A 26,932-nucleotide genomic window follows, 5' to 3' on the forward strand; every position below is an offset into this window, starting at 1 on the left:
GCAACAATGGAGCACCGAGATAATGTTACACCACTCTATCGTACCTAACCCCAACTCGCATTTTACATGAAGGTGAAGAGGATGCTGGTGACTTACGTTGGTGGTATTCTGTTAGCCGTGGACAAGACGTGGACTAGAAATACGAGGCACGAATACATAATGCACCAAATATTCTCAAATGAGCATGATGGTCAACACGAGACAACGTTTCATTTCAGAATTACCGATTGATTCATTATACACCTATGGTAAGGTACTCGATCACACTGGCCAAGCTAGTCCTCAGTGAACAGGTCTTACACCATCATTATATACCTTACCTACTGCACACCCGTATTAGCGCGATCCAGACCTCCTCAATGCGCAGTGGCTTCCACCCCAGGTCTCAGATTGCCGAAATAGGCTAACCAATGGAGAACAAAAACCGTTGAAAACGACTCACCTCTATCACACATTCCCGGATGCTTCGCAGGGGCGGCGGTGGCAACGGCCGGGGCAACGCCAGCGACTTCGCCACCGCCATCACCACCTCCACCCGTCTCAAAGACCCCACGCGGCGTCCAAGGATCGTCGGCGTCGCTCTGGCCCAACCAGCGCCGAAGGGAGTACCCATTGCGGGCCGGACCCGTGCCCGAGACCGCGGATGCGTCTGCGGCTGCGGGTGCGGCTGAGCGTGCTTCGGCTCGTTTGCCGACTACAGTCGCCGCCGTTGGCCTTGTCGTCGAGAGTCTGGGGACCTTGGCCATGATGGCCAAAGTTCTCTTAAGCTTTAGAAAAGCTGCGACCCCGTTCAGCAGCTTTCCTCCTCAAACGAGATCCTCTCCAAACCCAATCGTATGCCCCCCTCCTCCTCTTCATTCTCATTTTCTCTATGAAGCGGAGCAAGCAAGCGACGGAGCCCGGACCGCTGAATAACTTACCTCAAGAGGGTTTCCGGAGTGCGCTCGCGGATCGCAAAGGTGGTTGTCAAGGTAGCTACGGATTGGCAAGCATTGCTTGCCTGGAGAAAGCTAGGGAATGGCTCATAAGAATGAGCGATAGTCTTGGTTGGAGAAGCTGGTAAACCGCCAAAGTTTAGTTGAAGAATCTGTAAATGTCAAGACTGCCGTCCAGGAACAACGCTCGTCCAAGCAATGACCTTTAAGTAGCAACCACAAAGTAATCCATCCATGGACATGAGCGCTCACACCCTAATTTCCAACCTCATGCCGCTTCCCGAAGAGGCGCCATGGGTCGCTTGGTTTTTCTAACCGGACGATTTGACCCGGCGTTCTGTACCAACGACAAACGACTTCTGTCAGGTAGTACGGGTTCCAAATAGTTTGACGTGCGCTGCAGCTTCCCACCGGGCTAGAGTTGATAAGGTCGACGCTCATATGACAGCGAAAAGCGATGGCGAAACGAATGTTTGCTTCCAACCGATGCCAACTAGCCATCATCAGTGCCAAGTACGGAGCAAAGGTTCTGCATGATCTGATGTTGAGGTGTGATACGCAATGAGCGGGAACCCGCCCCAGATACTGCTGCTGCGAGGTGATAAGTTTGCAACTCGCCTGAACCAGCATTGGTGAATGGATAGTCAGAAGTCGGAGACCTTGTTCATATTTGTTACTGTACGAACATGCAGGGTGCTGCTTGTCTCTTAGTGCAGCGTGCTACTCCTCATCAGTCAAGAGTCGATGGGGGAAGGGCACGGAAATGAAGGGAGGTGGATGCCAAGGTTGCAATGCAATGAGCTTGATTTGATTCTATCCATCGCATTTTGACATTCGCCATCAGCCATAATGGAACACCTCTCTCGTGAGCGACGCCTCCCTCCTCTTTTTGGCCATCCCTTTGCCAATTGGTGTTCCCATCCGATACCTGGTCCGTTCCGTTTTCGCCCGAATCCGTGGCCTAAAGAAATGTTGATTCGAAGTTTTTCGAGTCTGGTCCCCCACAAGGTGATTACCATTATATACTATATTGTTTCGCCAGCGGGCATCGCTAGCTGCAATACATGTGACATGTTACAAAGGAAAATGACTTTTATCTGTTTCGCAAGACAAAATGAAAGTGTTCATGGCCCTACAGGGGCATTGTAATATTGTACAGGCACCAGCGGCCAATCTGTTGTCATTGGCGTGGGTTGTGGTGCATTTTCGTCGACGACTGTGCTGGAGAAACTCTCCCAGTCTTCAAATGTGACCATATTTTCAGGCATAAATTGGAAGTTCATCGGCTGGTTTTCTTGTGGTGGCGGCGGAAGCTCTCTGTCCAGTGATGCACGGCGAAGAGGTTCCGTGTGCGCGCGCGGCTGTTGGGTGTGGAACAAAGGCTGCGGCATCATTGACTGGGCCCTCATATGTTCCATGTACGGTGAGGGTGATGAATCCTGTGATGCTAATACTGGGGGCTGAGAGGACTGAGTCGGAAGAGTCTGGGAGGGTATCGATGGAGGAGGAAGGAGAGGCTGAGGGGGGTATTGTTGGGGAAGAGCAGCAGGAGGTGCGTAGCATTGAGAATACTGCATTGGCGGCGAGGCCGGAACGGGTAGGTAAACGAGATCCGCCAGCTTGTAGGCAATCAAGACGATAGACTCGGCCTCGGAGCTGGATCCAGAGAAGAATTCGAGCAGATCTTGGAGTTGGCCTGGGCTCTCATTCTCCATGAAACCCTGCGCTCGACCAGTCTGTGTAGGATTCCAGCTGAAGTTTGGCTGACGGCCCTGGAACTCATTGGCCTTGGACATCAGCACATCTTTCCAAGCCTCGTGGATCAGAGGCTGATGCAGGAGACCATAGATGACTCTTGAGTGCATCCAATCCGACTTTGTCTTTCCTGACTCGAAGTGTCTGGCGACGTGTTCGACGTGACGTTCCCTCGAAGGGTGCAGGGCCGAACAGAAGCCACAAGCCCAGTACTTTCTCCTCTTCAAGTACTTGACAACCTTTTCAGAGTGCGGGCAAGACTTGCAGCCATGCGAAGCCTTGTGGTGCTGGTTGAATGTGTTGGCTCCCCAGAAGCTCCTGTTGCAGCCAGGCTCAGGGCAAGGATACTTCTTCCAACGCTCATGGAACTCCTCCTCATGACGCTTCCAGTCGTACTTGCGCTTGAATCTCGTTTCGCATGAGGTGCACCAGTAAAAGTTGAAGCGCCCTGGACCCCATCCCGTCTGAGCGCTTGCTACCTGGGGCACGCCTCCAGGGGCTGCTTGAGGCGCGCATTGCTGAGTGGAAGGGGACTGCGAAGCTTGGGAGTAATGTGTCGCGACGGTGGCATTGGAGGCAGCGGAGCCCATAGACCATATACTCGCATGGCCAGAAGAGCCTGAGCTTGTTGATGATACGGAGATGCGTGGTCTGTGACCTATTTGGCCGTGGCATATCGCTGAACGAACAAGAGGGAAGTTAGCAGGGGTGTCCTGTTTCCCACAGAGGGAAGATTATTTGGGGGGGAGTGGAACAAACCTCGCGTGGAAGCATCCTCCATTGCGACATCCTGCGGTACATGTTGTTGTTGGTGGTGGTGCTGCTGCTGTTGGTGTTGAAGCTGAAGCTGAAGTTGTTGCTGCTGTTGCTGTGCCGCCTTGTCGCCAGCCTCCCACATCTGCAACAATGCTTCACGGGAAACACCAGAGCTCTTCAGAGCTTCTAGAGTTCGTCTAGCATCCGCCAGCACGTCGGCTGCGGCATCCTGCATGGGGTGATCCATCTCGACGACTTTCCGCTCTCCACCCTCGCTCGATTTGGTCGGATTGGGAGCTTCGCCGGCGTTCTCGGGTCGGGCGTTGAGTGCTTTAGTTCGACGGAGCAAGCCTTCTTTTTTCGAGTCGATTCGTCGCGAAGGCAAAGACGAACGTATACGAAGGGGTTATATCGACGTCGGTAGTTACCACTCCTATGGTAGGTTGTGGTAGAGAAATTGCGGCGTAGAGAATGGTTGATTGGCGTAGAGGCAAGAGCGAGAGGCGGAAGCTAATCAGATGTGGTGCAGGGCAAGCCTGGGGTAATGCTGTGAGAAGCAAAATGAATATAAAAAAAACCAAGATCGAGAGAAAGAGGTTGGTCGAAAGTTGGTGAGGTGTCTCTCGGAGATATAATACTAGGAAACGAGTGTGGGTGTGGATTAAAGGGTGTTGTGGTTGGCGTGTGATGAGGTCGGAAAGGTGAATTGAGGTGAGGTGAGAGGTAGGTGCGGGAGGTGCGAGGTTAAGATCAGATTCCGGACGGGAAAAGAAGTTGGTGTTGGAGTTCGGACGCTTTGGTGGGAAGCGAGAGGAGGCGGAGGAGCCAGGAAGGAGGGGAGGCGTGTGCTTTGAGATCCCAGAGAGTCCACACTAGCACACAGAGCCAGCGCCAGAGAGGAGCAAGAGCAGGAACAAGAGCAAGAATCAGAGCCAAAGCCCAGCACGGAAGCTTGGGCGAGTTAGTCAGGGACCTAGCGCGGAGAGATGGAGCGAGAGGGAAGAGCTAAGGGGCCGGGTACCTTGGAGGAGAAGAAAACGAACGAACAAGAAGAAGGAGGAGGCGTGGGATTGGATAAGTGTGAGGCGTGCGGAGAGTGAGCAACAAGGTTGCTGCTAGGAACGAGGCGCGAGGAAAAGCGGGAGGGGAGGGGAAGGAAGGGAAGGGAAGGGGGTGAAGGAGGAGCGATGAGATGGAAACAGAGGGAGGGAAACGAATTGGAAGAATAAAATAAAAATAAAATAAAAAGAGCAGGTGCTAGGGTCGCGGGAGTTTGAGTAAGGCACCTAGGGTAGGAGGGAAGGTAAGGAGGGTAAGGTACTGTATGTACTTTGTGTACTGCGCAGAGAGTAAGGTAAGGTAAAGTACGGAGTACTTCGTTCATACAGCAGTCGGAATGATCCCTGCTCGTACGTTGCGTATTGATTCTGGTGTGCTTCTTGTTCTTCTCTTGCTGCCCTGTTCTCTCTGTACTGCGTATGTACAGTCATTAATTATCTACTCCGTACCTCACGACACCTCCCTCCCCTGCTTCCTCTGAGGATAGGTACCTTACCTCACCTTACGAATACTTCTCCCAAGCTGAGTGTATCTTATGTAATGTTCCAGGACTCGTCTGACGATTGGAACGGGATCTGGCTCATCCATCCATCTACCTTATCTTATTCGATGGTGGTTAACTAGTCAGATTGGTGATTGGCGGTCCCAAAATCTGTATACGGCTCTAAAACACCAAAGATGAGGGTATCGGTAGGACAGGAGACAGCAAGAGAAAGATTCGCCGAGTGAGGTGGAGCGGCTACGTGCCATGTTTTCGAGCCGGGTTGTGTGCGTGCATTTTGCGTGTGCGCTTCCAGTGTCTGTGAAGTGCGAAGCCGCTCTCTGCATATGCAGGCAGACACACCACACGGTGGAAAGGCAGTCTGAACTTTGAAGTTACTGTTGCAGTAATACTGCTTGGAATTGGATGCCCCCTAATGGCACTTGTCAATCCCGTCCGATGTTTGAGCCCCAGAAAGCCCATGCGGCACACAGATGATGACAGCAAGCAACACTGTGTGGAAGACGCAGAGAAAAGAACAGAGATTTTCCTATCCCCTGTTGATTTCCTGTCCCCAGTGCGCGTCCCTCTTTCGCATCTTCACAAGGCACGGGGGCCGTTGCTGTGCAGAGTGCACCTTTCTCCGAGATACTCCGTGACAAAAATGGCACAGAGACGCCGCCCCCATATGAGAAGTGCGTTCCGGCCTGACCAGTCCGTTCGTAGAGCACAATTCCCGCTGGCTGTGCCCGCTGGCAGCTCCAACGGGTATGTTTCACTCCTTCTGGACGACGGGCTGGCTTTGGAACGCAAGGCCCGTAAGGCGTTGAAGCAGGTAAAGTGCTGTGATGCTCCGTCTGTGCAGGTCTTGAAAGTAGAGGGGGGCGTAGAAACAGGGGGAGGAACTAGGGGGGTACGAAGTACCTCACATCTCGCGAGTTCGCAACTGAATTGTACTGTGGTCAGAGGACCTGAGCATGGAGCAGGGTCGATCCCGCCATTGAACGAACCTCTCAGCGCGTCATCGTTTACCGACTGCAGGCCAACATCTTGTCCACCAACGGCGCGCTCGGCTCATACTCTACACCATCGCCATGAAATAGACAGTGAGTGTCGCGCGTTTGATGCGGCCATTGAGACGATGGATTCTCTCACTTCATCTGAACACGCCCGGTTCAGCCCATTCTTAGGCTAGTTGATTTTTTTTTTATCTTGTCTTGTCTTGGAGGGGAGGGGCAGGGGTGTGAGCAAAAAAGCGGCAGGCTCTTGGCTTATCACTGGACGAACGTCTGTTTGTCCAGAGAGGATCAGTCGAGAGACCAGACGGGAATAGTAGGGACGAACATCAGAAACCAAGAATGGTCCGAAGGGTTGAAGAGACAGTTCAGCCTCGCTGGGATCAGGGGACTAGATTCATCTCATCCTCTTCGCAGTATCCGTGTAGAATCCAAGCACATCCGGGCCATACTTGTAGTAGGAGGCTGTTGGGCACCTGGATGCTTTATCCATCAGTCCGCTGTGTTTATGGGGGCGAGAGGTGCAGCAAACAGCACTAAAGCCAATGAGGAAGAAGGAGAAAAGATGTGAACGGGGTGGAGGGAGCTGAGCAGGGGATGTGAGTGATGATGTGATGCAATGGGACGGGACCTACGAAGAGTTGGGCCGTGGGTGCCAGAGGGAATGGAATGCAAGGAATAGGGACGGGAACGGGAGCGAAAGAAAAGGCGACGAAGAAGAGAAACAATGGACAATGGGAAAGTGAGCCGAGGGATCTACCTAGGCCCAAGAGACGCGACCGGGATCATGACCGACAAGGTGAGAGAAAGGAACGGGGGTACGGAGAAATGGGGGGATAAGATGATCATAAAAAATTAATCAAGTCGGCACGTCAAAGCTCGAGCCAATCTCACCTTGGAACCTTGGGTCCAAGTCACCTTAGCACGTGCTTAGGTAAGGTTCCCCAAGGTACCTTACCTAGGTCTCCGTACCTACCTTACCTTATCATCTTACCTCAAGCTAAGGCACCTTAGTTTGGCATGTCAATCAACTTGAGGAAGGTTCGGTCCCAAGATATTCAATTGCCTTCAAGTTGGAATTCATCACACGATGACAATTCAAGTCACAAACGTGAGTCGTGACTGCGCGGGGTTACCGTTTCTCAGCTGATTGATTCAACAGCAACATGCAACAGATTGTGACTGCCATCGGGCACACTTCTTACTGGCTCTCAAAGTGAAGCAATCAATGAATGCAAGCAGCGGATCAAGGTCTAATTCTGCTGCCCGCTGTCAATAAATCGGCAAGGTACGTATGGCTTGCCGACGTCCGCACCTTACGACGTCTTTTACCTTGCTCCGTACGCGCAAATATCCCGTCAAACTGCTCCAGCCTCCAACCGCTAGAGGCACGCGCTAGGAAGCAAGCGAGAGACAAGCGAGAGGTGCAATGGAAGAAGAAAAAACGGGCAGCGTATGGAAGGTAAGGGTTGAGCAAGGGGTAATGATGGCAAGCTGCAAAGTTGCAACTCCCGCGCAGCCGCCATTTTGCATTCGCGGTGTCAGTGGTTGGCAATGGCACCTCAGCAGCATCGAATGACTTGAGAAAGCTGGGAGACGGGCTTACATAAGGTAAGAAGCGTTAGGTAAAGTGAGGTAGTTACCTACTCATACTCCGTACCCGTCTTGAGTCTTGATGTCTCGACACCCCCCTCTCCCCGCTTTTCCATCGAGGCTAATGCCAAAGGGACATGATGGAGGCATCGTGCACTCCGCGCCAGAGGCCAATAGAGTATAGGGTCACAATTCTGCCGCCATTTTCCTTTGCTCTCCCACGTTTACGTCGGCCGATGCTTTTCTTCCATCTCATCCGCAATGAATTTAGGTTGTTCATGGTGGCGCAATGAAAGATGCATCGTCGGGTAACGGGCTCCTTCCCAACGGCAAATTACCAGCCCCTCCCCTACTCCTTTTTTTTCCTTATTCTTTCTGACCGACGGATACGGATGTTGTCTACGAAGTATTGTTTGGGGTACCTTTTCTGCCCCTTCTCTTTTAGTCCAGTTTCTTCCAGTACTTCTCCTCCACCCGCCGTGTCGACCCTGGCTTCTTCATCGACACTACTCAGGACCGCTGCGCCAGTGCCGATGCTGCACAGCTGAACGATGATGGCGCAGCATCAGGCCCAGCAGCGCGGGGGCCAGAGGAACGACTGTGTGTGTATATGCCACACTGCGAGTGTCTGGCCTGTCCGATGCTTCACAGACAGCCGCGAATAAACTGGCCAGATCAAGAGATTTCACCAGAGCCTACTCGGACGTTGACGATTGCCTTGCCATGATTGGCCAGGTTATCACCTGAAACAAATTCAGGACTGCTCACCGATACGCCACGGGGCGGCCCAGCGTTTCGAAACAAGAGCAGAGAGAAAGAGAAGCAGGCAATCCCGTGGGCCGCGGAGGTGGTGGTAGCAGCAGCTACTGCAGCACATTTCACAGCACTGCACCAATACCTGTACTGAAGTGCCAGGTGCCTGTCTACCTATGCAGCCAGTGTGCTCAATGGCATGGGAATGGATGGGATGGCAGGCTGCGTGCCTAGAGGTTGTTCCTGGTCCCAGACTCCTGCGTCTGTTCGCGATGAATAGGGGCCTCTTCTTCCTCTCCCATGGAGGAACGGGTGCATTTGTTCGTGGTTTTGGGGCCAAGGAGCCAAGCGGCCATGCTTGAAAGAGCTTCTTTTCGCTCTGAGTCGCCTCACCACGACCTGGCACTTACTGTCTGTACAGTGCAAAAGACGCCCAGTGACCCTTCTTCTCTCCGCCGTCGCCCTTTGCTCAGGCACCCGCAGTCCCGCCCAAATGCATGGCAGGGATCACCCAGTGAGCCTCGGAGACCATGAGATGATGTGCAAGGGGAGGCACAAGAAGCGACAGGGGTTAGTGTCAGGGGCCCATTGCCGATTTGAGCCAGCTTTAATAACATGACGGGATAAGGATGGGAAGGATGAGGGGAAACAATTAGCCACAAACTTGGGTCTGATTGGATGGTGAGTTTGATTGGACGGAGAGTTGTTCACCATGATTATTGACCCAAAGAGCCAAAAGCCTCCAAACTCCAAAGAGCAAGACATGACACAAACCTACGAATACATACGAATACACAGTACATCAGAGGCTCACGGGTCCCTCACATGCAACTTGCCATAACCTCTGCGGTGGGGCCATCTACGGCGACAGCTTCCCTCAGAGACGTTTCAACACTGCTGTGTGCAACCACGAATACGTCAGCCCGTCGTCCATTTGAGACTTGCCCAAGCTAAGGTACAGATTACGCATACAAAGTACAGGTACAGAGCGCAAGAGTCGCCAACAATGTATTCTTACCTTGCGAAGGATACATGTTTCCTTTCTTTTGGCCAGTGGTCACCGACTCTTGCTGATACGGGACACAAGATCCAATACGATACGCACTGGCCGACTATCTTTTGCCTCAATAGAGGATAATGTCTCTCGTCGTACCACGCCTTGCAAGTTGCGCCAACCCCTTCTGCTACATTACACCACCTCGACGTCCCTTTTCTACTGAGGGACCTGCGTCGCCGTTGCTAGCTCACAGCAGCTTCGCCGACGTCTGCCTCATCGTGCTTCTTACATGAATCTCCCAGCGGCACATCAGCTCCCGATCGGAGCTAGCGGCGCGTCTCACATTATCACGTCGCGCTTGGAAGTTGGCAGAGACGCGGGCGTGGGGAGGACCTTGCTCATGGTCCAAAAGAGACTAAAGCACGGAGTAGTGGACACTGGGTGTGAAATGTGAATGTGATTGTCGACGTTGGATGGGAAGTGGACGCGGACGGGACGGTACCATTCAATTCGTTGCCAGGAACCGGCTCTTCTCATCGGCTCGTCTCGTCTTTTTTTGGACCTTCAACTCCCGTCAACCATACCTTACGTATACCCTCAACCCACTACTCTACTTGGAGCATCCAACTAGATCCGGAAACCTGGGCTAGGCACGGCCTACGTGGTGTGTAATACACAATCGAGAATAGAAGACACGAAGAAGAAGAGGGCCGAACGCGAGGAAACAACCACCCAGTCGACCAAGCAAGCCATGCTGGACTCTTGGTTCAATGGCGCGCGCAATCTCCCCCAACACGCCCACGAAGCCAACATCTCTCGAATTAGCATCAACATATCTGGCACCAACCACACGTCTCGGGCTGCGCATACATTCACTTTGTACAGCAAGTTCGTGATGACGGCAACGAGCGTCGACTTTGACATCGAACCATCAATGCTGTCAGCCGGGCTCTGGGAAAATCCATTCCTCTTTAGGTCACGCACGTACACACAGATGGACACATTCAGACATTCACACACTCAGACTCTGGTTCTCTATCGAAAGCGTTGGTGCCCCACACCGCGCCGCCCTCATGTGTCATGTCCTGCCATCTCACGGCAACCAGGCTTGCAATGGAATCGCTCAAGTCTGCTGAGCGCGTTCGCTGCGCGATCCGCCCGCGCTTGTATCCGCACCTTGCAGTTGGTCCCTCGGAAAGCCGCCTAAGGACTGAGGGCCCCGTTACGGACCCCTCTGTATGGATCCATGGATCTCTGTGCCCTTTTGTCGGTTCCTCTCTTCCACTATTTTCTGGATACCAGACTAGGCATTTTGCTTGCTACTCTGAGGGTCGAGACTGCCTCTACTGGCCTTTCTCTCTACCGTCGCTGTCATGTTCCAATTGGATTGGGCTCTTCCCTTTTCGCGCACTGCAGTTGCCAGTGTATCTTTTCAGAATACTATGTTGAGACGATGCCATGCAAAGTGGATAGGATTTGCAGGCACATCGTGTGTCCTGCATACGCACGTATTGAGTCCTGTCGCCAAAGTGGCAGATGACTCGAGTCTCACATGAACGATCAGGGTCCGCAGTCCGCGCTCCATAGTTCGCAACCTCGTACCCCCTTGGGCCTTGGGGAGATGTCGAGTGACGCGATGCACAGACAGCCAGTGGCAACACCATGGTGGAAACATTGGGACATTTCTCGCCCGCGGCCCCGTATGGCCCTGATGGGGCATATTGGGGGCTTGCCCAAGTGCGAGGCTCGACCAACAACGTTTGCGCTATCTGATGTCGCTTGTTTGGTTCGTTGCTGACAATTTTTAAGAGTGGCAAGGGGAATACTGATGGTGCCTGAGCCAGCCGTACCACGGGCAGATAGGAGGGCTCCTCTTTACTCGCTGAAGGTGTTCGTACCTATTGAGAGAAGTGACGCAGGAAAGGTGCCGTACCTAGTGACTCGCAAGGCGAGTACGACTACGAATACAAAGTAGAAAGTATGTTCAGGTAAGGTGTGGTCCGGGCAAACTGCGATTACCTTAGCTGTCGGCATCGCGAGGCTCGGCGACGGGTTATGTCGATGGACCTTATTCGCACCTTGCCTGCCTTCAGGTGAGGTAGGCGTGGTTGGTCAAGGATGGGAGAAGCAGGAGCGAAGACGGTAAGGTGTGGGCTATTGGCGGAAGGTGAATGGAAGGTCCCCTGCTTTTTCTCTCCTTACCTTAGGTAGGTACGGAGTACGCTACAGCCTACTGACCGGGTCTTGTGGGCGGGCGCTCGCCCAGCTGGTCGGATCCGAAGCGCCGCCCCGTTATGCCTGCCTCCGCCCTCCACTGCGCCTGTGCCGTTGCCGTCCAATCCATGTTCAGCCACAGATAGCCACCAAGAGCAATACGGAGTAGGGATACTTCGGGAGGTACCTATCTGTATGGAACCTGTGAAAGACGGAGCATGTACTTTGTACCTTGGGTACGCGTCTCGATGCAGGTGCGATTCGCCTCCACGTCGCTGCGCTTCTTCCCTGATAATATTTCCATCCACACGGGAGCACTACTGCCTACAAGCCCCCGGTTGACCTCGCCTCTTCAGACGAACCGCTCAACCTCCTGCAGCACATCTCGAACCCCCTTGTCCTTTCGGCTTCTCGTCTTCACTCCTCACCATTGATCCCGGCATGTTTCAAATGCATTTCCCCTTTGGGACGTTTGTTCGTTTTCTTCTTGCCAAACTCGCAATAGACATACTATTTATCGGATGACGCATGAAAACCAGATGACTGGGCTGATTTCATCCGAATTTTGCCCTGGCATACGGATACATCATACATCATACTACATACATCATGTCAAACCCGCAGAGGTGCACAACGCAAAACGGCGCCAAGTTCCAATGCCCGGCAAAGCTCCGTCCACGGTGCGGACACCTCTGTGAAGCCCTTTGCCTGACGAACCAACCAGGCCGATTCATTGTCATCCCAGCACTCGCTCGCAAAAGAGCATGGGGCCCCTTACGAATGAAGCCGAGCACCAGGGTCCCGCTGCCGAGTGGGCAATATTGAAATGTCTGCTCTTCTCCGACGGGACAAACGCACCAATTCCAGCGCTCAAGGGACAAATATCAAACTCTCCAAATCGGTCCATCGCGAAAGCAAGGTGTCTCGGGCTCTCAGCATGTTAGGGGTCCGAATAAGCCACACAAGCTTGTTTGCAACTCTACGGATGGATGGGGACCCTGCAAAGTACGAACACTCTGTGCACTACTCTGTCTGTACCTTACGAGTACGAAGACAGCTTGCCAACATCGTCCGTGGGCGCTTCATACTGCTGATATTGCGGGACGCCATGAAAATCCCCCACAGACGCCATCGTTGTCCACCCTCCTCCTCGCGCCTTGCTGGATGCGAACCCTATCACCGGGTCGTTCACTGATTACTCATTACTTGTATGAACGCGAAAGTCGAGATACTCCACCAACCCCTATTCGGGCTCTATCCGCCGGGCCGCCTTCTTCGACAGACTGGAGCCGCCAGCAACGGCCCTTCGGCGAGACTGGCTCAGCTCCCGCAAGGCCCGGCGCGTCTTGTACGGCACGCTGGCTTGAGAAGCCCAACCACCTTGGGGACAGCTTATGTCTGGGCACAAAAGTCTCCAAATCGCTACATTTGACCATGATGATTAGCGCCAATGACAAACACCCCTTTTCCCCTTTGGAAGTTAAACCGAGAAAATACGCATGGAAATAATAAAAGAGGGCACGGCCCAAGACTCGAGGCCACCAACAATCCAAGACGAGCCTGGATGATCCGAATCGAGAGGGGCCAAATTCTGACCGCGGCGGGCTCGGCGGTGCACAAAATGAGAGAGAAAAAATAAACAAAAAGGGGATGGGGCCGACGCGCAGACTTTGAGGGTCTGAGAGCACTCAATCAGAGAGGCCATGTTTGATGAGCCTGTGGGCTGGCGGCGCTCACAAACGGTTTAGCCGCAGCTGTTGGTGCCTCGACAAGCTCGTGCCTCTGAGATCCGTCCAACCGCTGTCAGCACATCAAATGATCTTTTGACGATCCTCCCTTGCCGAGACCTTGACTGCTGTGTCGGAGCCGGCTTCTGCAACGTCTGACCTTGATTGTCTGCGCTGGTCGATGATCTGATGGAACCCATAACCGACTCATGTAGCAGTCTGCTTGCTTGATGGCGCCAGAGACCCGGAATGCCTCTGTTGGGCCCCGGCTTCCGTGGTTCGTGTCTCTCTCCAGTGTATCTAATGGACTGTGATAGTACATACGGATAGGCCACCACGTACTCCGTACAGCGTCCGGCAATATGCATCACTTCGCCGTGACAGTACCCGCTTGTTTCCATCCATCCACGCTGTTCTGAGCCCGATAAGAAGCCGACCGAGTGTCTCTCAAGTTGTCCCATCCTCCGTGCTATCCTCGTGCGTTTTTCTGCTCCGTCACTGTCGATGACTCTCGTCACTACCTGGCGGTCTCGGACGCACTCACCCACTTACGATGAACTACTTGCATACTACTACGATACGCATTTCTCCTCACCACAGAAAGACTAACACCATCGTCTTCTGTCATCAGGTTGGCCTGATATCTTCTTATTTCCAAAGGAAAAAGAACGGTGGACTACCATATTAGCACCAACCAGCATGCTTCCTCTTTGGTTGGTATCTAGCATACACAGTACCAGCTTCCGCAGCGGCAACGCAATCGAAGTCAATTCTCCAACCCGCAGGCTTGGCTCCTCTGATGACTTCTTCGGGAAAACGCAGGCCTTGAAAAGGCTTAGTCCAGAGTTAATGCCAGTGCGTATGTTTCAACAACGGGACGGGCTGCTCAAACACGAGGCTACGAGAAAGACCAACGCCCCTCTGCTCACTATGCGGCCCGTGTATGCCCGTTTGAGGAAATTGGCCCTGCAGCTAATCCCGAGGGCGTGGCCGCCAACTCCGAACGGGGATGGGCACACCGGCATGCAAGCAACACGCCCGAACCCGGCTCGGCTTCGCTCGATTCGGACACCTCGCGACGCCTCATGAACTCTACGAGTCACACAACCCGCCAGCGCCTTTCAAACATGACCTCTTCCCGCACATTGACCAACCATGGTCTTTGCCTGTCTGGTAGGCTTGAAAGCCCACTCGACGCCACTGATTGGCTTCTCAAGAACATGCGTTGGATACGCGCTAATTACACTTGTATCCAACGACAACGACAACCACACCCGCAACCACAGCACACAGGCGTGGCAGGCACAACGCCGGCTGCTCGTAGAAGGACGCCATATCGGCCGCCGGTTACTTGATAACTGTGTTTACCCCATTTCAACGATGGCACAGAAAAGACAATGGCTTGGACAATGGCTTGGTGGAAGACGCCTCCAGCTATGCGCTTCTATCAATCCGTACATCCAAGTTCTTGTCTTCAACTCGCGGCGGGGAATTTTCTGTTTTTCGTCTAGACGGTGCGGGTTTCCATTTCCGAGGCTGAGCTACCCATCGAGTCCCGGTCACCGAGCGCAATGGAGCTCAGACGGACTGTCTATGCTCTAGACTCACGGTCCACGGAATATGGCCTCTGCCATCCCATCATGGTCCCAGAAACCGAGTTTCCTTCAAGCTAAGGCGCGAACAGATGCCCTATTTCAGGAACGCGCAGATTTAGGGCCCGTTGTCTGCAGAGGTTTCATCACCGCGTCGGGACCAGTCGACGCTATCACGACTTGACAACGTGGCGAGGTCAATATCGACGACTCCATCGCGACACACAGCCCACTTGATCGTCTTGGTCTCCGAGATCTGCGGCAAGGGCCATTCCCCGCAGACTCTTCTCAAGGGCGAATACAGAACGCTCATGCCTACGACGCCGCGCTACGGGTTCCGCACAGCTTCCGCGACGTCTCTAGGTTTCGACGGCCTCTGCCATCGCGTTGAGGTTCCTGCCGTGGCAGAGGCCGCCCGTCTTGATTCTTGGGCCGCATTGACGCAACCTTGGTGGTTGACAGACACACGGGCATGAGAGCTTCATTTCCGAAGGAGACGCCTTCTTCCTAAAGCAGGTCGATGAAACGCTGGGAAACTGTCATTCAGCTCCCAAGGAACAGTCCCGCCAAGGCCAAGGGACCAGCTGAGATCGTATGCGAGGAATCGCGCTTTCCTCCGAGACTATCGGGTGTTCAGTACCTTCCACAACTCTATTTACAGCCTTGAAGGGTTGCAATGTGCCGCTTTACCGCGTAACGTTCAACCCTCTATCAACGCGAGGTGATCTAAACTCTAGGCCCATCTCAGCGAACATACGCGAGGCGTCAAGAATCTTTCGTATACGGTGTTGTTATCTTGTTCTCTTTCACTCGCTAAAATTCGCATCTCCTGAATGGGTCGCGATTTACAGGTACTGCAGCCTGGGAAGGGGCCCAAGTTCATGCTGCTCGTGTTGTGGGCCAGAGGGAGTCATGTGCTTTGGGCAGTCCGGAGACTCCAAGATGATCCCCCCTCCCTTCTCCTCAAAAGAGGAACAGCACGACAACGATTGAATGTTATGGAGCCTCAGGGGTAACGATCCCCGAGCTTTGCTGATCTCTTTCCAGGCTCGGGTATTCCCTCACTCGATCAATCGCAGACCACGAAAACTGTAGATGCGGATTGCCCGGTGGCAAAAAGCAAGCATCAAAACAGATCAACAAGTGTTTCTGCCTCTTTTTCCCTCAGGGTTTCTGCCTAGTCTGTAGTCGGAGTGGTCGGGTCTAGTATCTCCTCGCACGAGTGGAACAGGAGCATGGCAACGGCGATCTACTTGTCTACAACCTTACAACGCTCGTTCCCGCCCACAGATCTGACTTGTCGGGCTTGGCTCGAGCCCTTTTGGCAGCTTTGACACCGCGCGGCTCACATGTTGATTTTCAGAATGTGACCCTTTCATCAATTAACGAGTTTCGGTACTGGTAAATGTCGCCACGTAAACCTTGCCTAGCATCACTTGCGAAACATTCCACGATATGTCAAGACTTAGTATCGGGGCATGACGTCAAGAAGCTCCCACAGCCTGGGAGCGTTCCCGTCGGTCCACTCTGAGAGGCGGAGACTCCCCCCTCGAGCTTTCATCGAATTGTTCAGAAGTCGATCTCGCAAGGTTTCGAGGCGGTGACGAGTCGGAGTCCATGGGCCGTGAGCGTGAATCGGGATCTCACGTAGATCATGATGCGTTTTCGCCGAAGGTGAAGTCGCATCACATGTGTGGTTGCCCAAACCCTAATCCAAATCTTTACAGCACAACTGTAGATCGAAATTGAGTACTGTGGTACGAATACCTGTATCACATGACTATCGCTGATCTGGGGTAGATCTCCAGCCTTGGCGACTGCGAGGGTTCGAGTACTCTCTTGAGGTTTTGCGATTTTTTTCTTGGAATTGCACGGTGAAGCATGGATTTGATTTTTGTAACCGATACAGATAGCATTATGAAATGGGTGGTTTTGTCTCTCCTGTACCTTGAAGTTTGCAGAGACAGAGTCGAATTATGGCAAATGAGAGTAGTTGGCTTGCAAATCGGATGATGTTGGAATGAGACAAGTTGGTGAGTTTCTGTGGTCCTTGCGCGCAGCGCGGCTCATCGATGCTCAGGCAATCTCGCTTGTATTGAAGTATTGAATATGCCCAGAGAAGTTCCTGGTCCCACGGAACGATCTGTGGATGAGTCGCGGAGTAAAGTAGAAGAGTATTTCAATATCATCGATGTCGCCATGGGGCTGCTATACTTCATGTCATCCGAGGAGATGGAATAACTCGAATACATACTTGTTCGAAGTTGTCTATCATTTTCGGTTCGGTCTCTCATGCTCGATGGAGATATCTTCTCGTGGCTTGAGTCTATTTGATCCTTGGGCCAAGTCGCAGTCCTGAAAATCGCTCTTGCCCTTGGTTGTCGCTTTTGAGGATTCAATATGTTTATGAGATTGAGAGACTGCACTTAAGACTTTGGATAGTTGACATGATAATTAGGGTGTTCTGATTCGAGGTCATGGTAGACACTTGTTGGTCTGGATGACGACGGGATGACAGCGGCCTCGCGCGTTCGGAGCGTTAATGGTGCTGGGGACTCATAGGGGAGTATGGGCTAAACAGAACCTCAATGTCATAGCATCACTCTTAATTCTCTTCCTGTCTGAAATCTAAATGCCGCAGTCTGCACGTTGCTGCGCATAAGCCGTTTCGTTTAACATCCAACCTAGCTTTCTTCTCCTCAACTTAAGTTTCGCTGCCTCCCATTACTCGCCACTGTTTAAGGGCCAAGTAGTTTTTTTGTAACTCATATTTCTGCTCCCACTCAACTGTGGCTACGCCTTCCAAGGCTTTCTGTTCTATCTGGATCTGCTGCAACGAGACAGGCCGAATGACCCGGCTCGAAAGCCTCAAGTGCTGGATTGCATCCCCGTGAGACTTGATATCAGCTTCATCCAGCTTCTCCTCAGATACCCTGAGTCTCAAAATATCATACTGATGCGTTACAGTGTCCCAGGCGTGGATTACGGATGAGTCCATGGCCAACTTCCACGTGCCTCTCCAAAGATGAACAGCTTCCCGCTTGGGACGGAAAGCTTGATACCTGAGTAGCCCTGCCAACCCCTTTCGCCCGTTCCAAATCTCCAGTGTTTCTAATTGGAGCATATTCTTAGCTGCTGCCGCCGCTGCCAGTAGTAGGGCTTCAATCTCGTTTGAGTCTTCATGAGGCGTGAGTACTTTTGCAGTGAGAGCAAGCGATTTCAGGTTCGGCCACGCCCAGTCGAGACGGATATCGAAGAAGTGGCTGGCGTCTGCGATGTAGGATGCTGCAAGATGTTCGAGGCCGAGGCTGGTGAGCGCGATCATCTGACCGATATCTCGGATAGGCTTGCGAAGGGCGTGTGTTCCGACATCTTCTCCCCCGAGGAATTCGCGTCTTCGCATATTGGCTGGGTACTGTTGGTTGAAGTTCTCGAAGATGACGAGTCGTTTGAGGTTATGGTTGGAACGTCGGATAGAGTGTAAAAGAATTCGATAATCCAAAGCACGGGGAAATTGATAATTATCAATACATGGTCACTGAACTTCGCAAATCAAAGAGAGCAATAACGCCAAGAGTTCACCGGGGAGAGTTGTGCAGTAATAACTCACATTTGTCTGTTAAATTCTGCGTCGGATTATCCCATCCCCTCCACGGTTCGTAGTGGACTTCCTGGACTCTGGGAAGCCGGGAAAACATGTGTGCCAGTGACTCTGGTTTCCACCTCCGGCGGCTCTGTTGTCGGAGAAGTAGACTGGTCACGGCTAGAACTAATGGGAGATTGTCCCACCACTCGAGCTCTTCATCGTCACTGTCGAACGGACCCTACTCCATAATCAGATGGAATAGTTTCCTAAGGCCCCATGGAGGTGAGACGAGGTGTCGATAGCCATGTAACCAGCCATGGTCAGGGTCGTGCTAGTCTCGATTTGCCATCGCCTTCTCGACAGTATAATCATCTAGTATATCCGAAGGAGTATCGGGGGAAAACGACTCAGAACATTGGTTCCCATATCTGACCTTTTCCCCCGATACTCCTTCGGATATATCAGATGATCATACTGATACTGTATATACTAATATCGAGTGTCAAATCGCCGTGAGGTTCCCATTTGCTGAGAATCGAGAAAAAGGTGTTAGAATAACGCGGTGATGGGACATTTATCTGTGCCACTGATCGCAAATGCCTCTTCAAACTCATCTGAAATTGTTCTTCCAGGCGAAAGGGCGCACGTGGTGCAGTCGTACTCGTCGAGTTCCAAGCAGAACCAGATGTAGCAGACGAGAGTTCGGTTTCTTTGGACCATGGCAAGAAAATTGGCAAGGCGTGACGGTGTGAGTCGGATTCGAGCAAAGTTGTGTCGCTCGATGCCTGTTTGCCATTCTTGAGACACCGTGGCCAGGGGAGCTAGTGGGCAATCATCCTGCATCACTTTTTGTAAGATAAGAAGTCGAATTTCTCTGGGCAGGTTATCCCATCTTATATCCAATTGCTTCTTGTCGACTGGTGAAGAAGACATGGTGTGGGAGACCAAGATTTGGGTTATTTCGGCGACGAAGAGATCGATGTGAGAAGATAAATCTTCCTGCATGGGCGTATACGACTATCGTGGAATGAAAGGCCAGATATGTGGAATATCCGTAAACATGTCAGGTTTGTTCTGATAGTGCTTGTGTAGTTGGAATAGGTAAGAGACTTTCGATCTGGACGCTGCATGCGGGGTGGCCATGTAAGGTGAGCCATTGAGCTATCAATCCGATTTGACTTTTCTCATCTCGAGACCATGAAGGTTGGTCTTCTAGCACACTCTGGGTGGCCGAGGCTGCCGCTGTACCGGCCTGGCTCGCGGTCGTTCCAGATCCCAGTTTCATTCATGGCCAAACCTCTTCACAGGGCCTCCCGTAATGATGTTCTTGAGTTCCCGCACTTTGCGGATGCTCTTTCCACTTACCATACATAGCGTCGGCGAAAAGCTCGAGGTTGAACATGATGTCGCAGACAAGATGGCTAAATACAGTGCGTGCTTGTATTGCCAATTATCGTCTGCTTGTGTTTGTATTTGTGCCAAGAGCCTAGAGTATTCGGCGAAGCATACATCAAGGAGATCGGACCAAGAATGACAACGGCAGAAGGGGAAGCAGTAGTGGCAATAGAGACATTAGTTATAGTCATCCTAGTATTAGCAAAATGTTCCGAGACCTTTTCATACTTTTCTCTAAGCAAGATAAGGTACTCATGGTCTCCTTTGATTATACGCTCAGGGGAAAAAAAAAAAGTCGATTAATTTTCTAAGCAAGGGTTCCCGATTCCCCAAATTTCACATCGCATCACCACCTCCACGACGAGGCCACGACGATACATTTACCCAAAAGGAATTCAAAACATACAACACCAGGTATTCGCTGGTCGTCACCGACCCAACTACTAATCCGGCCCTCATTGGCTTATCTATGGGAGAGCGGACGGGATCCAGAGTTTTCCAATGGGTATGGTCGTATGTGACAGATTCAGGTTGTGAGACTGCTGATATTCGAAGAGCGCAACGGATGCCATCGATGGTGATGGTGATCACGGCTGGCCCTCCCTGCTATCCTCGTCGAGAGCCTCGAGAAACAGCGACGGTTTCTAGAGATTTGAAATTTGTGGGTTCCAGGATCCACAACCGGCCCAAGCCTTCGGCGTCGATGGCTGAGCTCACCTTCTCCGAACTTCTTCCAGGTGAAAGACTCATGGGAACCGGAGAGCACCATCATCGTCGAGGTCATTGAAGTCCACATTCTCGAGGCCAACAAACGAGTCTTCGTTGCCTAGAAAACTCATATCAAGCCAATCCATTGGGTTTAGAGAGGTGACGTCAATAGCCCGTGACCAGTCGGTCATGAAACTGTCTGGAGTCTGGTAAGAAGTGTGATTTTGCCTTCTCTGCGTGTCGTTGCTGGTCTCTCCATCTAGCTCGGAAACCAGTATTCGAGAGAAACCGGAGTAGAGAATGGCTATAGATGTAGCTGGAAGCGCATGCGCTTTCTCTTCAAGCCATGTAGAGATGGCCCGGATCTGGGATGCCGCAGCTCCGTGATCTACAGAAGATAGACTTCCTCGACTCAAAGCCTAGAGGTATAAGTCGGTGCTACAAGGATAGTGTACAATGGTATTATACCACTTACTTGGGCAATCTCAGTCATGGCGTGGGCAACCATTACAAACTGGTTGTTGTGCCACCCCAATCCAATGTCGATGACCGTCTGATCATGTAAAACCAGATCTAGAAGTTGATGTGCGGTTTCAAACGCCTTGCTATCGACCGAGGCAATAGTCGAGGCTATTGCCCCCCCGAGTCTCTTTAACTCCCTTGCAGCCTGCGCGTTGAGAATCATGAGACTGTGTTTCATGTAGAAAGCTAGGATAGGCAACGTCGGTGTGGACGACCCGTCATTTTCGTAGCACCTGATTTTGCACGTTCGATCAAGAATATCATAGTTCTTTGCATGCCAATTCGAGATAGACGCAGTGGTCTTCTTCATACGCTCCAACTGCTTTAAGGACTCCAGCTGTTCGACTCAACTATCAGCCTTGTGACATGGTGTGTTGACACAGACACTGGATGAAAGAGAGAGATAGGAGAGATAGCAATAGCAAGAGATATCTCTACTCACCAACTGAACCCTAATCTCAATGATACCACTAATCATACGATCAAGAGATGTTGTCATCGACTTTCGCCACCACTGACATGGACAAGGCGGGAGCTCTTTCCAAGCCACAATCGGGGAGCGGCCCATGACGATACCGAAGCTCTTGTCAGCTATGAACACGTATAGCCAGGTTCTTTCAAGATTGCGTGAGAATCGCTCTCTCATCTCAACAGTGTCGTCGGGGGCCAAAGCTTTGACAAGCTCAACAATAGTGGAGGGCTTGTTGATTCCGAGTTCTTTGGCAAGTTGTACAGCCTGCGGAATAAGAGTGATGAAGTCAGCACATGATGGTCTCCTTGGGATTCGTTCTTTGTGATCTCACATGACTAATATGAAGCCAATGGGGATCATCCCCCTGTCTCTGGTACGTTGGTGCCCAATGCTTCATTGCTAGGATTGCTTGAATCGTCTCTAGTGATCTCACTGGCACCGCGATAGACCACGCGAGATTCGCTTCTGCCAGGGAGAGTAGAGTTGGGTACAGGATTCTATCCCGTGGACGTGTCGAAATAGCACATCCCAGAGCGCAAATGACGGAAAAGAGGGTAAAGGATGCGTGACGGACGTATTTGGGGGTATGTAGATCTGGGTCTAGAAGCCCTATATGCGGATTGCGCGTCTGGAAGAACCTAGAAGTGAGGCTTCTCGGTAAGTATATCATCAAGACGGGTTCTGTAATACGCACAGGTGAAAGTACAATGAGACATCGTTTTGATCCGCCAGGCGCGCAGTTACAGGGTCGCAAGCGGTGGTCTCCAACTTCAGTGTGCTGTTGATCGACTGAGAAGCCAGGACTTGCCAATCCGTATCATGCGTCAGACGAGGTGCTAGGCAATAATGAGTCAGTATACGACAGACTGTAAGAACAAACGTTCGAGCCGATGTCGGCTTACTGAAGTACTCTATCAGCCGTTTGTTTATCGAGCTCTCGTTGCCTCGTCGCCCAACTGCGTCGAGTGGCAGATGTGGCACGGCTGTTTCGACATTCTGGTTTGCAAAACTTGTATCTTTCTTCGTAAAAGCAGCTGCCATGATATGAAGGGGAGACACAACGAAAATCTCCCTTTTCAGCTTTGAACACGGACACGGGGAACGAGTCAAGTCCGGCGGCCCATCACATTCTGACTCTTCACTTTGCTCGATAAGAGCAGGAACAGCATTTTCTTCTGTCCCTGGCGCATCCAAATGAGCTGGCACATTGTCTCTTAAACTTGAGAAAGAGTCTAGGGCTGACGATTCAGGATGTGTCTGAGCTCGAGATGAGTTGATTATAGCTGCGATCACTTGGTCCCGAACAGGACTCTCGTTGATGCGGTCCAACAGCTTTTGAACGGTGTCTGGCTTGCTGTTTCTCCGTCAGCCTCTTCATGAGACCATTGAATGGCTACCTAGCAGTCTCACTCACTTTGTACTTCCTTCCTTCCTACCTCGATTGGATTTGAGCGGGTAGCGGCAAGTGTTCCCCTGAATGGCGCATCGTGAGCTGCAAGCGACGTTAGTCTTGGATCACTTCGCTCATGGGCTTGGGTGTGTAGAGAGAGCTCACCAAGGAGTATGCCGGTCGCACTTCTGTCTAGCTGCGCGGCACGTAAAGCAAGCAGTGCGGTGCTGGCTAGTGCCATCTGCAACTGGCGCGTTGCTGTTCCTGTGTTGATTTGCACGCGTCCCTTTGTGTGAACGATCCCTGAGTTCATCTCGATGATCTTGTCCAAGTGCGTCCATTGTTATTGTAACCTTCGGGCGTACTTTATATTGAATTCATGTGACTGGAGGATCTCAATAATGTTGCAAGACCGTAGGATTAGTAAAGTTGTCTAAACAAAAGAAGAATAAGTTTGTAAGTCCTCTCGGGCTTTAGATTTAGTCCCCGCTCTTGCTCTGACGTCGTAAACCCTAAGTCGTGACTCAGCAGCAACTTGTGATAGAACGACGGCAATACCTTTGGCCCTGCGAACTTTGAAAGCAATGGATTTAATTCTCATCCAGAAAGCAGTCATAGTCGGATAGCGAGATCTGGTCGCCTTTCCGGCGTGCTTGGGTGCGTACATGGTCCACAGGCATGCAGTGCCTCATGCCGCATCAGCCGAAACACAAGTGAAAGCACATCGCGAGATTCATCCTAGTTCGAGTTATTTCACAAAAGCACTGAAACTTTTCGGATGCTTCATTGGAACGTTCTTCTTAGCTATCTGCATGCGCACTTACATTAATGTCGACAACCCACCTGCGTCCGTACTCCGTCGTGCTTCCTTTATTTTAAATCAGCTTTGGCTCTACTTCCTCAACGCGTTCGCCGGGCGGCAAGCCAATCTCAACCCAGCAACCGGCCTGACATCCGTGACACTTTGGGTCTCTTTCACCGGCGTGCTCTGGGCAATACATGGGTCCACGTGGCCGGCGCGGCGGCGCTCTCTGAAGGATCTCCGGTCCTGAGAGTGGGACTGAGGTCAACGATTCCGGATGACTGGGGCCGTCGATGTTCTCACCCTTGCCGTTCTCCTTTCCGGGGCCGTTGCTCTCAGGGAAGTGGTTTGGCTGCGAAAACTCAGTCACTTTCATCAGCATGACAGGGCTAGGGCGAGGTTTAGAACGTTGTACTACTTTCTCGATTGGTGCATTAAGGCCGGCAATTGTAAAGGGAGAAAGAGGGGGAATGTTTGGCAATCTCACGTTGCTGACTGAGTCGTCGTCACCAGTAAAATACTTGAGGTAGAGATCAATATGGTCATCGATTGTGTCGCTTCGTTCCTCTGTAGGATGGCAGTTTGCCGGATCGCCCGAGTTCTCTTCTTCAATATCACCTATCTCGCCATAGCATGAGTGCAAGGTTGCGCTACTCTCCGGCTTCACTACCGCGGCTTGGCGTAATTCCAGTACATCCTGTATTTCATGGACACCGCCTGTCAGAGCTTTATAAGCAGGTTCATCGTAGTCAAGAGTGCGTAGCAAAGCGTGATCTTTGCCGTGTTCGTCATTGTCAATCAACGGGCAATGAACACCACTAAAGCTGGGAAAGGCACTCGCGATGTCTGCAGAAGAAGACGGTGAACCAGGTAAGTGATGCGAGGTTACCGAGCTAGAAGAAGCGGTGACACCAGTAGCATCACTAGAGGCTGCTATGGCTTTTCGGAACTCCTCTTCTGCTCTCATCTCAAGCTCTGCTTGTTCCCTGAGCCTTTGAATATCCTTCTCATGGTTGGCTGCGAGCTCTGCAAACAGTTTTTGCCGTTCTTGGAATTCAATCTCGCGGCGCTCGTGGATGTTCAGGCGACGCAAAGGAGGGCTCTGAACAGGAAGCGCTGGTGAGATAAAAGCGACTGGCCGTGGTGCCTGAACCGTTTCAGAAGACAAGGCCGACTCGTTTCCATAATCACCTCGGTTCACGTCTTCCGCATTGCTAGTATGGCTCAACTGATGCGAGAATTCGTACGTCTTGAAGATGTCCTCGGCATTAGCGAGACGTGAGGCCCAACTAACGGTCGCCCTCTGTCCACCGACTGCCATCCGACAGATATCTGTACGATGTTTTCTTCGGCACAGATCGCAAGAGGGGTGTGTGATGGGCTCGCCAAGAGCATGGACGAGTGACTGCACGGAAGCAGCCATCACCATATCTTTTCTGACTTCCCTTTCATTTCGCACAAAGGTGAAACATGTTGAGGATAGCTTCATGCTCGTTTCTGTAAGGGCTGAGGAGGGGATCATGACAGGTTCGACGGGGTGGTGCCATTTCTTTACAGCCTTGAAGTGCCAGTAATTTTCGAGCAGTTCCGAAGAGCTGACGGAGGAAACGTCACTGTCTCTATAGAATGCCTCGCAGTTTTGGCAGAAGCCGAGGACGGTGGCCAAGGCCTGGGTGTGCTGGCAGAGAGGTGCAATGCAAGCATTGCGGTCAGTCTTGTCCTTGTTCTCGATAAACTTTCTGCACTCGATCAGTTCTACCGCGGAATGGGCACATACTGTGTGGATAGTATTCTGTGTGAAGCACATGTTGAAATGCTGATAATTTCGGACAGGACCTGCCTTGAAGTTGGTCTATCGCGAACTTCGTCGTCTTCGTTTTCGCTGAAGGGACTGTCAGATTGGACATGGCGGGTCAGAGGCCACGTAGAAATACAGTACCGACAATTCTGTTAAGGCATCTCTTGCAAGATGAGACTCATCATATGTTCGTGGTCAGGCACTGGGGGTGCCCCATCTCAGAGCATTGATGGTGGAAGGCCGGCTTTGTGACACTTGGACGGTGCCATTGTTCTACGAGGAACAGCAGAGCCACTACAAAGGGTAACATCGAAGAACATGTGTACCTAGCATTGTAGCCCCCACCTTAGTTAGACAGTGTCTTCAAGTGCTTGTTTGAAAGCTTTGTTCCGAGTAGGCGAGGTATCCGTGGTCATCCTTCTCCGAATCTACAAGCTTCACAGCAGGCAGGCACCTCTTGCGCCTCATCTACTATTGCATTCCAACTTCATCCGAGGCAGGCCAACGGCAAGCCGGTCGAAGTCTCGCTTTTCTTCAAGTAGTATCTGGAGCATCGAAATCGAAAAAAAAGGAATTGTGTCACAACACAGAGCCCATAGATTGTAATCGTTGACGTCGTGATTTCGTAGTATTACTAGGTAGGTACAATTCCCAGAGTCCCATTCCAGGGTCCTCTTCCAAATGCGTTGTGCTGAGTACCGCTACTCCTCAAGTTCAGGCTGTTTAGCCGCCATTTTCAGGTCGCCTTATTTGTGAACTCGGGCGCAATGCAGCATTCCTCTTCTATGAGGTGCTCGATTGACGGATCCATTGATTTACAGGCCGTACTTCTTGTCCTTGTCCTCGATGGGGAATTCCTTGCCAGTAATGTTCTTGTACTGGCCGCGAATGAAATCACTGATCTGCTCGTCTTTGGCCTGCTCAGCGGCGCTCTCGTTATCTTGAGGGCCTTGACCGAGGACCTTTTCTTGGACGAAGTCGACAGCTAAGGGTGGCGTTAGTCTTGTGATCATGCGTTACAGATATGGAGGGTAATTACGCACCCTTGTCAAGACCGTCTTCCTGCTTCTCGCTCTCGCGGCCACCGCCAGCCATGCCGTTGAGCTTGTCCATGAAGCCGCCGGACTCCTTCTTCTCAGGTTGGTCAGCGGAAGAGGCCGCGTTGTTGTTGTTGTTGTTGTTGTTGTTGTTGCCTCCAGCAAGGTTCTTGACGAAGTCCATGATGAAAGAATGGGTTGTTTTGACTTGGTAGAATAGGTGTAGTGGTGTTCAATCGTGGATTAGGACGGTGGATCTTGGAGGCTCGGTTCAAGTTGGAGAGATAAATTCAGGTCAAAGTGGGATTAAGAATGGGATAGCTTGGCTACTTGTAGTTCGACTA

General features: G+C 51.8%; 10 protein-coding genes across 10 annotated transcripts; 4 read left to right on the plus strand and 6 right to left on the minus strand.

Moving 5' to 3' along the window:
* Positions 1–62: 62 nt before the first annotated feature.
* Positions 63–746, minus strand: CTAM01_09277 (uncharacterized protein; the record flags this gene model as incomplete). Its single annotated transcript, XM_060525296.1, has 2 exons — positions 63–91; positions 443–746. The coding sequence occupies 2 exons, from the start codon at positions 744–746 to the stop codon at positions 63–65; spliced, it is 333 nt and encodes a 110-aa protein (XP_060380001.1).
* Positions 747–2,059: 1,313 nt separating this feature from the next.
* CTAM01_09278 (uncharacterized protein) lies at positions 2,060–3,693 on the minus strand (the record flags this gene model as incomplete). The annotated part of the gene is made up of 2 exons (XM_060525297.1): positions 2,060–3,369; positions 3,450–3,693. The coding sequence occupies 2 exons, from the start codon at positions 3,691–3,693 to the stop codon at positions 2,060–2,062; spliced, it is 1,554 nt and encodes a 517-aa protein (XP_060380002.1).
* Positions 3,694–5,422: 1,729 nt separating this feature from the next.
* Positions 5,423–6,181, plus strand: CTAM01_09279 (uncharacterized protein; the record flags this gene model as incomplete). Its single annotated transcript, XM_060525298.1, has 1 exon — positions 5,423–6,181. The coding sequence occupies one exon, from the start codon at positions 5,423–5,425 to the stop codon at positions 6,179–6,181; it is 759 nt and encodes a 252-aa protein (XP_060380003.1).
* A 1,862-nt stretch (positions 6,182–8,043) lies between these two features.
* CTAM01_09280 (uncharacterized protein) lies at positions 8,044–8,322 on the plus strand (the record flags this gene model as incomplete). Its single annotated transcript, XM_060525299.1, has 1 exon — positions 8,044–8,322. A coding segment is annotated over one exon (279 nt), but the record flags the coding sequence as incomplete, so codon positions are not given.
* A 2,685-nt stretch (positions 8,323–11,007) lies between these two features.
* On the plus strand, positions 11,008–11,184 carry CTAM01_09281 (uncharacterized protein; the record flags this gene model as incomplete). Its single annotated transcript, XM_060525300.1, has 2 exons — positions 11,008–11,103; positions 11,155–11,184. 2 exons carry the CDS (start codon positions 11,008–11,010, stop codon positions 11,182–11,184), a joined length of 126 nt encoding a protein of 41 aa, XP_060380005.1.
* Positions 11,185–14,147: 2,963 nt separating this feature from the next.
* Positions 14,148–14,375, plus strand: CTAM01_09282 (uncharacterized protein; the record flags this gene model as incomplete). The annotated part of the gene is made up of 1 exon (XM_060525301.1): positions 14,148–14,375. The coding sequence occupies one exon, from the start codon at positions 14,148–14,150 to the stop codon at positions 14,373–14,375; it is 228 nt and encodes a 75-aa protein (XP_060380006.1).
* A 3,207-nt stretch (positions 14,376–17,582) lies between these two features.
* On the minus strand, positions 17,583–18,281 carry CTAM01_09283 (uncharacterized protein; the record flags this gene model as incomplete). The annotated part of the gene is made up of 1 exon (XM_060525302.1): positions 17,583–18,281. One exon carries the CDS (start codon positions 18,279–18,281, stop codon positions 17,583–17,585), a length of 699 nt encoding a protein of 232 aa, XP_060380007.1.
* A 2,324-nt stretch (positions 18,282–20,605) lies between these two features.
* CTAM01_09284 (uncharacterized protein) lies at positions 20,606–22,602 on the minus strand (the record flags this gene model as incomplete). The annotated part of the gene is made up of 6 exons (XM_060525303.1): positions 20,606–20,986; positions 21,043–21,426; positions 21,532–21,825; positions 21,893–22,199; positions 22,256–22,397; positions 22,464–22,602. The coding sequence occupies 6 exons, from the start codon at positions 22,600–22,602 to the stop codon at positions 20,606–20,608; spliced, it is 1,647 nt and encodes a 548-aa protein (XP_060380008.1).
* A 1,224-nt stretch (positions 22,603–23,826) lies between these two features.
* CTAM01_09285 (uncharacterized protein) lies at positions 23,827–25,560 on the minus strand (the record flags this gene model as incomplete). The annotated part of the gene is made up of 1 exon (XM_060525304.1): positions 23,827–25,560. The coding sequence occupies one exon, from the start codon at positions 25,558–25,560 to the stop codon at positions 23,827–23,829; it is 1,734 nt and encodes a 577-aa protein (XP_060380009.1).
* Positions 25,561–26,366: 806 nt separating this feature from the next.
* CTAM01_09286 (uncharacterized protein) lies at positions 26,367–26,772 on the minus strand (the record flags this gene model as incomplete). Its single annotated transcript, XM_060525305.1, has 2 exons — positions 26,367–26,536; positions 26,595–26,772. The coding sequence occupies 2 exons, from the start codon at positions 26,770–26,772 to the stop codon at positions 26,367–26,369; spliced, it is 348 nt and encodes a 115-aa protein (XP_060380010.1).
* Positions 26,773–26,932: the final 160 nt, after the last annotated feature.

This window comes from Colletotrichum tamarilloi (genome assembly GCF_030869305.1).
Source record: "Colletotrichum tamarilloi strain Tom-12 chromosome Unknown Scaffold_36.1, whole genome shotgun sequence".
Classification (NCBI taxonomy): Eukaryota; Fungi; Ascomycota; class Sordariomycetes; order Glomerellales; family Glomerellaceae; genus Colletotrichum; species Colletotrichum tamarilloi.